At 43.7% G+C, this 12,500-nt stretch overlaps 1 protein-coding gene across 1 annotated transcript in view; it reads right to left on the reverse strand.

Moving 5' to 3' along the window:
- Positions 1-427: 427 nt before the first annotated feature.
- LOC138948568 (beta-hexosaminidase subunit beta-like) overlaps positions 428-12,500 on the reverse strand; it is a 20,722-nt gene continuing 8,649 nt past the window's right edge. The window contains exons 7-13 of the mRNA XM_070320128.1: positions 10,944-11,082; positions 9,737-9,929; positions 8,817-8,976; positions 6,156-6,366; positions 5,182-5,272; positions 4,170-4,274; positions 428-706 (exon numbers count right to left, since the gene is read on the reverse strand). Coding sequence (XP_070176229.1) covers positions 517-706; positions 4,170-4,274; positions 5,182-5,272; positions 6,156-6,366; positions 8,817-8,976; positions 9,737-9,929; positions 10,944-11,082 — 1,089 coding nt within the window. The 3' untranslated portion in view covers positions 428-516. The remainder of the gene's footprint in view (positions 707-4,169; positions 4,275-5,181; positions 5,273-6,155; positions 6,367-8,816; positions 8,977-9,736; positions 9,930-10,943; positions 11,083-12,500) is intronic.

Raw genomic sequence — 12,500 nt, forward strand, 5'->3', positions numbered from 1 at the left:
GTGCGCGTGACTATGACAATTGACATTTTCAAAACGTCAAAATGTCGTCTTTGAAAACATGTACCAATACTCTCGTGGAACATTCTAATGATTTCATGTAAGTATAGAGCTATAATATGACTAAGTATCACACACACACACACAAACACACACACACACACACACGCACACACACACACACACACACGCACACACACACACACACACACACGCACACTGAGTCAATTAATTACTCTGACACACACACACACACACACACACACACACACACACACACACTGACACTAACACAAACGAACGCACACCCGTATGCACACTCGCACGCACACATATCTCTAGCTCTCTCTCTCTCTTACACACACACACGCGCGCACACACATACACACTTACACATCTTTACAAAGCTGGCTAAAGTTTATTGTATTGTATTGTATTGTATTGTATTGCATAAACATAAATATAAACAGTTTGCTGTAGCATACGATCGGTTTCCACAAGAAGGAAAGCATATTAATTTTAAGGAATTGTTGCAATCAATAATGACAGCAAAACAATGAGAACTTTTGTCGTCACTGCAAAACGGACACTGTCCGTGTCAGCTCCATTTGTCCCACAGGGTTCTGAGGTTGAAGGGGTCTCAGGTTCGAATCCGTAATCGTAGTCCCCGCAGTAGCCTGGCAGTACTGGCTGAGCGGGAACACCGCGCCTGTTGAAAAGGTGATACACTTTGCATTATATTTACCGTATTAAAAAAAAATTCAAAAAATGTCAGAAACACAGAAAAGGGAGCGCTCTAAATGCATATAGGAGTGAGAGTTGTGCGGAACAAACTCATGACAAATAACAAGCATTCGACATATTTTAATCTGGTTTTCTTCGTCTGAGCGATGTTTTTTTTAAATTTTGTGTATGCGATGTTCACGCACCCTCGTATGTGCTCTGATCTGAGGGTGAAACGAGGGTGGAATATGATATATATATATATATACGTCTCTCAGTCAGCACATGAAGTTGATCCATGTCCAGCCAAGGCTGGATTCGAACTTATGACCCCAGGACTTAAAAGTCAAGTGCTCTTCCAGCTGAGCTACCATATTCCTGTTGAAAGCGAGACTACCAGATTCCCGTTACACGCGAGACTACCAGATTACTGTTACACGTGAGACTACCAGATTCCTGTTACACGCGAGACTACTAGATTCCAGTTACACGCGAGACTACCAGATTACTGTTACACGTGAGACTACCAGATTCCTGTTACACGCGAGACTACGAGATTCCTGTTGCACGCGAGACTACTAGATTCCTGTTACACGCGAGACTACCAGATTCCTGTTACACGCGAGACTACCAGATTCCTGTTACACGCGAGACTACCAGATTCCCGTTACACGCGAGACTACCAGATTCCCGTTACACGCGAGACTACCAGATTCCTGTTACACGCGAGACTACCAGATTCCTGTTACACGCGAGACTACCAGATTCCCGTTACACGCGAGACTACCAGATTACTGTTACACGTGAGACTACCAGATTCCTGTTGCACGCGAGACTACTAGATTCCTGTTACACGCGAGACTACGAGATTCCTGTTGCACGCGAGACTACTAGATTCCTGTTACACGCGAGACTACCAGATTCCTGTTACACGCGAGACTACCAGATTCCTGTTACACGCGAGACTACCAGATTCACGTTACACGCGAGACTACGAGATTCCTGTTACACGCGAGACAAACAGATTCCTGTTACACGCGAGACTACCAGATTCCTGTTACAACGCGAGACTACCAGATTCCCGTTACACGCGAGACTACCAGATTATTGTTACACGCGAGACTACCAGATTCCCGTTACACGCGAGACTACCAGATTACTGTTAAACGCGAGACTACCAGATTCCTGTTACACGCGAGACTACCAGATTCCCGTTACACGCGAGACTACCAGATTACTGTTACACGCGAGACTACCAGATTCCTGTTACACGCGAGACTACCACATTCCTGTTGCACGCGAGACTACCAGATTCCTGTTACACGCGAGACTATCAGATTCCCGTTACACGCGAGACTACCAGATTCCTGTTACACGCGAGACTACCAGATTCCTGTTACACGCGAGACTACCAGATTCCTGTTACACGCGAGACTACCAGATTCCTGTTACACGCGAGACTACCAGATTCCTGTTACACGCGAGACTACCAGATTCCTGTTACACGCGAGACTACTAGATTCCTGTTACACGCGAGACTACCAGATTCCTGTTACACGCGAGACTACCAGATTCCTGTTACACGCGAGGCTACCACATTCCTGTTACACGCGAGACTACCAGATTCACGTTATACGCGAGACTACGAGATTCCTGTTACACGCGAGAGTACGAGATTCCTGTTACACGCGAGACTACGAGATTCCTGTTACACGCGAGACTACGAGATTCCTGTTACACGCGAGACTACTAGATTCCTGTTACACGCGAGACTACCAGATTCCTGTTACACGCGAGACTACCAGATTCCTGTTACACGCGAGACTACTAGATTCCTGTTACTCGCGAGACTACGAGATTCCTGTTACACGCGAGACTACGAGAGGGATCAACTTCAGAGGGCAAACTGGAGACATAGAAAATACATCTTGGACACGTCGAAGAATGTTATTTGACTTTTTATTGATGGAGTTTTGTTCTCTACATTTTTAGTTGATGAAAGTCGCATGTTCATTGCAATGCTTATTTTCTCGGATGCCAGGAGATCAGTTCCGCATAATTCTCATTTATGCATTTAGAGCGCTTACTTCCCTTTGTTTCTCACGTCTTAAACTAGCGCTCTGCCCCATTTGTGTAAGATATATAAAAAAAAACATGTTTCCCTCTCCTTGTTAATTCTTGCTTCTCTGCTGTTTTTGCTTTTGCTTTGCTTTTTGGCTCACGTAAGTGTAGCCTATGCGATCGTAACTTTGTCTGTCTGTGCGTTTGTGCGTGTGTGTGTGTGTGTGTGTGTGTTTGTGCGTGTGTATGTCTGTGGTAGAAACTTTAACATTTCGTCATTTGAAGACGTCACATTATGACGTAAGACGGTTAGACGTCACGCGAAGGAATTACTGAAAGTCTCGGTCATTGTTATTTTGAGCGGGCCGAGACTAGTTGGCAGTCGTGTCCCTGTAAGTAGGCTACATGCAGACAGACAGATCTAGATCTAGTGTCTCGCTTTCTTGCACAGTGTCACCTATGCTTACTGTGTGTGTATGTGACGGAGTGATTGAGTTTGTGTTACTGTTTGTCGATTTCTTACGTGAGCCTTGAAGGCTTCGCCTCTTGTTGATGTTATTTCCGAAAGTAATGTGAGGAATAAGCCTTCATAGGCGAAATTTCGACATTACAAATGTGCTAGCTGTCCTTGTCTATGTGAGTAAAGCGATTTTTTAACATGACTTATTGTGTCTACGATGTGCAGTAGAACATTCTTAAAGTTGATATTTCATTTCGATTATTCATACTTTATTGTTCATCCCATAGCTATGATTTGGGTCGCTGTTTTAAAAATAATTCAGGGGCAATGTGTTTCTGTATATTACACATCAGGGTTTTGAAGCCGTTATTTTTCTTTTAAATCGGAAAGAAAACCCTAACGTGTAATAATTAATTCACATCAACAAGAATCAGTACTTTGAAAAGGGAAACAACCGCTGTAAATTGCCCTTTGACATTATGCAGAACGCTATTTACCTCCCTTGAATACCATTGTCGCAGTTTTGGGCTGTTTGGTTTGTAGATGACTTTTTTTAACCTGGTTCGTTGAACTCAATTGCTCTGACATTCAAGGGAGGTTGGGGGGGGGGGGGGGGGAGGGGGGGGGGGTGCGCGAGACGAAAGATCTTTAAAACCAACAACGCCTGACTACTGTTGCCTTTGAGAAAAAGACTGCCCTCTGCGGGTAACTTGTTTTCATACGAGAAAAGTCAAATTTGTGTTCGATTGATTCATCTGCCGTCACAAATGTAAAGTGCTATATTTGCTTGTCTGTATGTCTACCCGCCTGTCTGTCAGCCTGTCTGTCAGCTTGTCTGTGACTTGGAAGGCCCTTACCACCTTCAAAAACTCTTCACGGAGAACAAAATCAAAAGTTTTGAAAGCTTGCATTAGTGCACTTGGCAAACCTTAGCAGACGACACCTGTGAGCATCCAACCGGAAGGCAGCAGTGTTGGCGTCAGTCACGTGACTAGGACTCCATAAGCGTTCTGCAGCAGCCGCAGCCCTTGGCCTGAGAAGTGAACAGAGAAAGGATGATGTGTCTTGTTGTTTTCTTGTCATCATTATGTTTTTACGTTTGCTTTTATGACGCTGAAAGAACTCCTCTTTCCATATTTTGTGCGAGGTGGTTTAAAATCAAAATCAAATACTCATCGAGTGCGGAAGACAGTCGGTCAGAAAGGCAGTCCTTAACATAGTCACCCACTTACTACTTTACTCGTTCACTCGGTATGGCTGATCGTCAGTCAGTCAGCAAGTCAATGTGTCAGTAAGTCGGCCAGTCAGTCACTCAGCAATTTGTCAGTAAGTCGGCCAGTCAGTCACCCAGCAATTTGTCAGTAAGTCGGCCAGTCAGTCACCCAGCAATTTGTCAGTAAGTCGGCCAGTCAGTCACCCAGCAATTTGTCAGTAAGTCGGCCAGTCAGTCACTCAGCAGTACGTCACTCAACTAGTTAGCTAGTCATGCAATCAGTCAGTAAGTTAGTCCGTCAGTGATCGAGCCGGTCAAGCAGTCACACAATCAGGCATTCATTCTTCAATTCCTCCACTCACTGTTCGATTTATCGTCTCTCACAGAATAATAAAGGAAGAATGATACATAAGACTAGGTATAAGACATACCCTACGAAGCATGTTAATGAGATCTGACACCGATACATGCAAAGCCTAGCGGTGACCTTCGGATTAATTGTTCTTCTGCTGATATGATGAAGTCACCAAGATAGACTTCTTTTTCGAAATTCTTTGTCAGTTTCTGGGCGACGTGACACGATGTTTTACGTGAAGTGATGCTTCGCATTATGACGTTTTCTCTACCTCTTCTCACTTATGATGTCAGAGATGTCATTTTGGAATACAGGGTCAAAAAAGAAGTTTTGGTTTGTTCAGTCGACGTCGTTTGTCATTAATTTGCTCACCATGATCTTTGTAGAAAGTTGGTACCGTCTACAAACTCTCCCCACAAACATGCCTCTCCTCCCACGACCAGATCTTTCTCCGACTGCTTCTCTGGCAAACAAAACCATAAGTAACAGAAAGTGTCAAGCAATGGGCGGTTCTGGTGAGGTTATGCCCCCTCTTTCTTTTGGCTGGTAACTGGCGCCACCTCGCGGCAAGATACAGACAATGGTCGGTTCTGGTGAGGTTATGTCCCTTCTTTCTTTCGGCTGGTAACTAGCGCCACCTCGCGGCAAGATCACAGGAGTTGTCTCGCGTTATCACCCCAGAAGCGCTCATTATCATTGCTAAATAGAGCTATAGTCGTGACAGTGACATAACCCGTTTTTACATTGAGCCAAGTTTTGACTAAATGTTTTAACATAGACTGGGAATCGAGACGAGGGTGTTGTACTTACGTGTGTGTTTTCAAAATCATTGTTTTTTTAGTGTCTCGGGAAAGGCTTTGAATTACCAGTGAAATTGTGTGGATCACACGCGCAAATTACCAGTGACATTATGTGGATCACATGCGTAGATTTCCAGAGAAATTGTGTAGATCATACGCGTACAGTACCAGTAAAAGTGTGTGGATCACACGCGTAAATTCCCAGTGACATTATGTGGATCACGCGCGTAAATTATTGGAGAAATTGTGTAGATTACACGTGTAAATTACCAAAGAAATTGTGTGGATCACACGCATAGATTACCAGTGGATTACACGCGTAAATTACCAGTGAAACTGTGTGGATCACACGCGTAAATTACCAGGGAAATTGTGTGGATCACACGCTCAAATTACCAGTGTAATTGTGTGGATCACACGCGTAGATTACTAGTGTATTACATGCGTATATTACCAGTGAAATTGTGTGGATCCCACGCGTAGATTACCAGTGGACCACACGCGTAAATTACCAGTGAAATTGTGTGGATCACACGCGTAAATTACCAGTGAAACTGTGTGGATCACAAGCGTAAAAGCGCCTCCAGTCCTCGCCGTAACAGAGGTAGTTGAGGTACCAGCAGGAAGAGATGATCATACGGTTGCCAGATTTCGCCACATGGCTGGCAAACTCTTGCCACATGTCCACCGAGTTTTGCGCACAGTCAATGTTGCTTCGCTTGTTCTTCCACACTTCGACGATAGCAGACTTGTTCACCTGCGTCAGAAATGTTTTTAATTTTTAATTTTTTTATTTATTTTAACAAGTGACATTTCCAGATAAACACTTAGCGGGTCAGGAAATAATCCCGATGGCTGATAATCGATTGCGATAATCAGCAACCATGACCAAAATGTCAAATTTCAGAGTCCTCACAAAAATCTGAGAAAATCATGTCTTGAAAAAGAAGGAGTCTTAAAATGGGGGTAAACTTACAGAGGTTATGGACAGAACATATGAGAAAACAGGGTAATGAGATGGTGGTGGGTACCCCCCGCGGGTTAGGGGGAAGAATTTACCCGATGCTCCCCAGCATGTCGTAAGAGGCGACAAACGGATTCTGTTTCTCCTTTTACCCTTGTTAAGTGTTTCTTGTATAGAATATAGTCAATTTTTGTACAGATTTTAGTCAAGCAGTATGTAAGAAATGTTAAGTCCTTTGTACTGGAAACTTGCATTCTCCCAAGCCCCTGGAGCACATTTTTGATTAGTGCTTTTGTGAACAAGAAACAAATTGACAAGTGGCTCTATCCCATCTCGCCCCTTTCCCCGTCGCGATATAACCTTCGAGGTTGAAAACGACGTTAAACACCAAATAAAGAAATAAAGAAAGGGTGGGGGGTCTTATCGGGAGAGGGAGGGGGTCTAAAAAGAGAGGGAGTCATCTAACGGTGAGGGGGGATGGGGGATGGGGGATGTACGTGGGTATAAGACGGTGCAACTGAATTTCACGCACTTTTGAATTTCACGCTATGAATTTCTCGCATTTCTTAACACATGAATTTCACGCAGGTTTCCAGTTAAAATCTCTCCTTACTTGTCATTTGAATTTCACGCACACGCAATCACGCATGCACACGCATGCACGTATCCCCCTGCATCGGTGTGTTCGTGAGTGAATCCCGTGTATAGACGCGTGAATACAAATCACAATTCAGCAAGACACGAATACCAACAACCAACATGGGAAATCCATGAGAGTTTATACGTCACGACGGTTCGCTCACAACTCACAAATTACAATTCAGTTCAACTACACGGCTCATTTCGCCATGGCACAGCAAGAGACGAGCATCAACAACCAACAGGAGAAATCCGGCAATTCTCAGCCGTGGGAGTTAAAACGTCAAGGACCGTGAAACCAAGAAATCAAATAAATGTGTGTGTGTGTGTGTGTGTGTGTGTGTGTGTGTGTGTGTGTGTGTGTGTGTGTGTGTGTGTGTGTGTATGTGTGTGTGTGTGTGTAAGTGTGTGAAGAGGTACATGTGTATATTTGTTTTACTGTACAAATTGCTTGAGTATGTGAAAGAATTGAAGACATGTGTCAGAACGATTCTTCATTCACCTCTTGAAGAATTTACCATCTCATCTAATAGAAAACTTAAATGTTTCAACTCATTTCAAGGTGAATTGAGACTCATCATCGGTCACGAGCAACTCTATCTCATATACACACACCCCAACGCATACACTACATGCGTGATTTTCAAAAGCTCACATGCGTGACTTTCAAAAGCTCACATGCGTGAAATTCAAACCACCAAATGCGGGAAAATCAAATGCGGGAAGACAAAAACATTTTTCAAATGCGTGAAATTCAAATGCACCCGGTATAAGAAGGGAGGGAATCTTCTATCTCGAACTTAGCATATAACCACGTTATGTCCCAAATAGACTCTAGTTCTGGGGACAGAAACATAAAGTTAGCATAGCATAGCATAGCATAGCATAGCATAGCATAGCATAGCATAGCATAGCTATCTTGAGGACAGTCTTAAAGGGGAGGGATTTTTCTTCTTCTTTTTTTTTTTTTTTTTTTTTTTTGGGGGGGGGGGGGGGGGGGGGTGTTAAAAGGGGGGTTCTACTGTAATGGGTCATGACAGAGGCGAGTGGTATTAGCATTTGATTTTCTTGTTTTGATGCTTATTATTCTCTCAGGTGCTATGAAATTGGGTTTGTATCACCCTTTCAAGTAGTCTTGTTGAAAAAAAGTAAATTTTAAGGGGCTTATTGTCCGTCAGGTCTTAATTGCCTATATTGGACATGAATTGGTTTATACGATTCGAGTTTTTACGCCCTCACGGCTTTTGATGTTTGCGTGTTTAGGTGGTATCAGCCATCTGCACTTATGGTAGAATGACCAAGATCTTTAACGTGCCATTGTGGTGACACGGGGGTGGGAGATGGATACCGTCTCTGGGTCTGCACATAAAGTTGACCCGTGTCCGTCCCTGCCCGGATTCGAACCAGCGACCTTTCGATCACAAGTCCAGTGCTCTACCACCTGAGCTACCCGGGCCCCCGTCTTGTTGAAAATGTCACATATACCATTTATAGGGCGTACGTCTCTGATCTTTGTTTCTCAGATATTGTCAGATATTATTATAACGCTCATCTGATGTCCTTACAGTTTGGTCAAGGTAGATATAAGGTAACATATGTCTTACCGTCACGCCGTTGTCAATGGGGTCTTGCCACATGATGACGTTTTTTCCTGTGCCACCAATGACGTCAAGGGCTCTACTGACGTAATACTCTTCTAATTTTGCGTAGCTTCCGTTGAAGCCTTTCTCTTCCATGAACTCTGTGATGTTTGGACTCGACTGCCTGGGAAAACAAGCAAACACAAATATATAACAGTTTTAATATATAACTCTTCCTTCTGAGTGAACCGCCCTGATATGGCCCTTCGTGGTCGGCTGGGCGTTAAGCAAACAAACAAACAAACACGCTTCTGAGTGAATTCTTCCTCCTTATCTCGAGCTCCCCTGGTACTCAGTTTATTTCAAAACGTTGGACAAGTTTTCTTTCCTGTGAAGCAGTAAACAGCACCGGCCACTATCAAATGTGAATCATCACTTATCTTATTCAGGGATAAGTAAATCTATGAACATCTTGAGATTTTTCTCATTTTTAAGTTCGGAAACACGTTTTCTTTTTGGTTCGCCATGTTCTATTACCATCGGCTTTGCGTATTAAAACGTTTTAGTCCTCAGACCAGTTACCAGAGCGAGATACACAGACAGACAGACATACAGACAGACAGACAGACAGACAGAGAGAGAGACAGAGATAGACAGAAACAAAGAGGGATTTAGGGAGAACGAGAGAAAGACAGACAGACAGACAGACAGACATATAGACAGACAATGAACCAGAGAGGGATTTAGGGAGAGCGAGAGACAGACAGACAGACAGACAGACAGTGAACAGAGAGGGATTTAGGGAGAGCGAGAGACAGACAGACAGACAGACAGACAGAGATAGGCAGAAACAGAGAGGGATTAAGGGAGGGACATACACAGACGGACGGACGGACAGACAGACAGACAGACAGACAGACAGACAGACAGACAGACAGACTCACCAGCACATGTAGTGAGCCTCGTCCATGCCAGCATGTATGAATTCGTCCTTGAAAACGTCCTTCACCTCACTCATCAGCTGTTGTAAAAAGGTGAAGGTCGTCTCCTTAGTGGGGTCAAAGTTCTCCGCTTTGTTGTACACTCCGTATTTTGCTCTCATTGGCTCGCCGTCGTTCCAGCAGGGAGTCAGTAGCTCTGAGGGCGAATGTAGCCAGCATTGGGTAAGAACATGTGTTGTCTTTACAGTATTGAATTTCATTTGAAAAACGTCAATGCTTCACTTGCCATAAAGCCATTTTAAACGTAAAAAGACAGTCGCTGAACGGTTGGTTTCATGCAAAAAGCGAACAAAACTAGTGCAAGGTACCCATTTACAGACAGACAATATTAGTGTTGTGGGGAAAACATTCATGTACTTTGTACGGAACCGCAACAAAGATGACTTCTTACACTGCCGATGTGATAACCGATCTACCCCCTCCTCTCCCCCCCCCCCCTCCACAAAAAAAAAAAAAAAAAAAAAAAATCTTCAGTGGAAGAGGCGAACAAACTTATCCCCACCAGCAATCTGAGAAGAGAATGATTACCAGCATGTTAGCTCGATTGCACCGCAGCCTCGATGGTATTCATTTAACCGGGCTGGGAGTTTGTTTCTAGGTTACTGCCCTGTCACCGTCACACGAACTAAAACAAGTTAACTTCTGATTTGTTCGTGCCTTCTTTCCAAAACTGTTGCCCTCGCCGAGTGTAGAAAAAAGGCGTGCTCTGTGTAGAAGTGAACTATAATTATACAGACATCTCGCATTGAACTTGTATGCCAAACAGATTTCTCGGTCTATGTCTCTGTCAGCCCGTCAATCTGTCTGTCTGTCTGTGTCTGTCTGTCTGTCTGTCTGTCTGTCCGTCTCCCTCTCTCTCTATCTCTCCCTCTCTCTCTCTTTCCCTCTCTTTCCCTCTGTCTCTCCCTCTCTCTCTGTCTCTCTGTCTCTCACTCTCTCTGTCTGTCAGTCTGTCTCTGTCTCTCTCTGCCTGTCTCTCTGGCTGTGACTGTCGGTCTCTGTCTGTCAGTCTGTCTCTGTCTCTCTCTGCCTGTCTCTCTCTCTCTCTCTCTCTCTCTCTCTCTCTCTCTCTCTCCCCTCCCCCCGTATCCACTTCCCCAGGAGAAGAAACACCTGAATCACAAGAATATTACTACTTATCAATCTCAACCTGGTTTTCCTTTGCCCCAAGAATGAGTGTGTCCCGGGGTGTCGAACTCAGGAATGACCCGGATGCCCCTCAAGCGCGCATGCCCTATGACCTCTGCTACGTCTTCCGGCTTGTAGACATGTCGAGGCGTAAATGATCCCTGAAAGAAAAGAAAGCAGAAAAGTATGGCCATTTTTGAAAAGTGTGTCTAACAGCTACATACGAATTGCACCTGTTGATAGTCTTGTCTCTATATTTCATTATTTGTGTACAGGTTTTAGACTTCTGTTTTGTTGTTGTTGTTGTTGTGTTTTCTCAGGAATTCCATGTTTACGAACCAAAGGCTGAACTAGCTTGTCCTCTTCGAGAGTGATGTGGAGAGTGATGCGAAGAGTGGAAAGTTTGAGTGTGTACTTTAAACATATATCTGTCAAAGTTGACAGCACCCACGAACGTGTTAATAACGTTTTATGTAATGATTCTTTCTCTTTGAATTGTTGTGCTGCCCGACTCTTGAAAGTGTGGTCGCAACGCCAAGGTGGACATTTTGGAGAACGATTCTCGTGTACAAACATAAGTTCATGCACTCCAAATATGAATTAGTTGGTTGTACATATGGATAATATATCAGCATACTTTCGGGTGTCAGCTTTACATGTTTATGTCGGGTCAAGAGGGTAGGATTGGGGGTCACACACAGTGTGATAGTAAGTTAACCAATCCTACGGCCTTGCGAAGGAGGACTATTTGTTATGGTGAATGATGAACTAATTTGAAGAAAGGAAATTAAGCATCAAATAAATTGTTCAGTTCTGTTTCCTTAACTTCGCGCGCGCGGGGGATACCTTTTTGTCCATGACGCGCTGAGTTTAGGAGTAAAACTGGGTTCGTATTTGGACGACGCATGTTCTGATACACATTTGGAGTCTCGAAGTTGCAGATAATTTAAACACAAATAAAATCTACATGCCCTTTGACTGCATTTCGTTATGCCAGTGCCAAAACAACAACACTTCGCAGATAAAAGTCAATATTGACACAAAGTAATTATACCAAGGTAAGCCATAAATATGTTTGGCTCATGTTACTCGACATCAAACTTTTGCGTGTAAATATTAGTCTTCGTTGTTGTCGGGTTGCTAAGCAATAATTGTAGTTGTGCACGTTTTCATCGTGTAAAGGTATAACATATGTGACCCTCCACCACAAAATGAGTCGCATTTCATCTCGCGCGGTTCTGCGCTAGGTTTAATATAAGTCCGGGGAGTGTCTGGTAACAGTGTGAGGGTCACCTTAGTCACAGGCTTATAACTCAAACAGTTTTCGCTCTTTTCACCACTGGATAGAGCATAAACAAACTCGTTAGGAACATGTAAAAATATGAAAATCATGCAAAGGTGACATGCGACTCATTCCGTGGTGGAGGGTCACATATAACATGCATCTGAATGCAAAGAAAGCTCAACACTTTAAACGTTTAGATGTGTTAGTGGGACAGTCATGTTTCCCTTAGAAAATAACATTAATAATAATAACTAACTTTTCTATAGCGCGAGTCCCATCAATTAGCTCCAGGTG

The sequence above is a fragment of the Littorina saxatilis genome, linkage group LG15 (assembly GCF_037325665.1).
Source record: "Littorina saxatilis isolate snail1 linkage group LG15, US_GU_Lsax_2.0, whole genome shotgun sequence".
Taxonomy (NCBI): Eukaryota; Metazoa; Mollusca; class Gastropoda; order Littorinimorpha; family Littorinidae; genus Littorina; species Littorina saxatilis.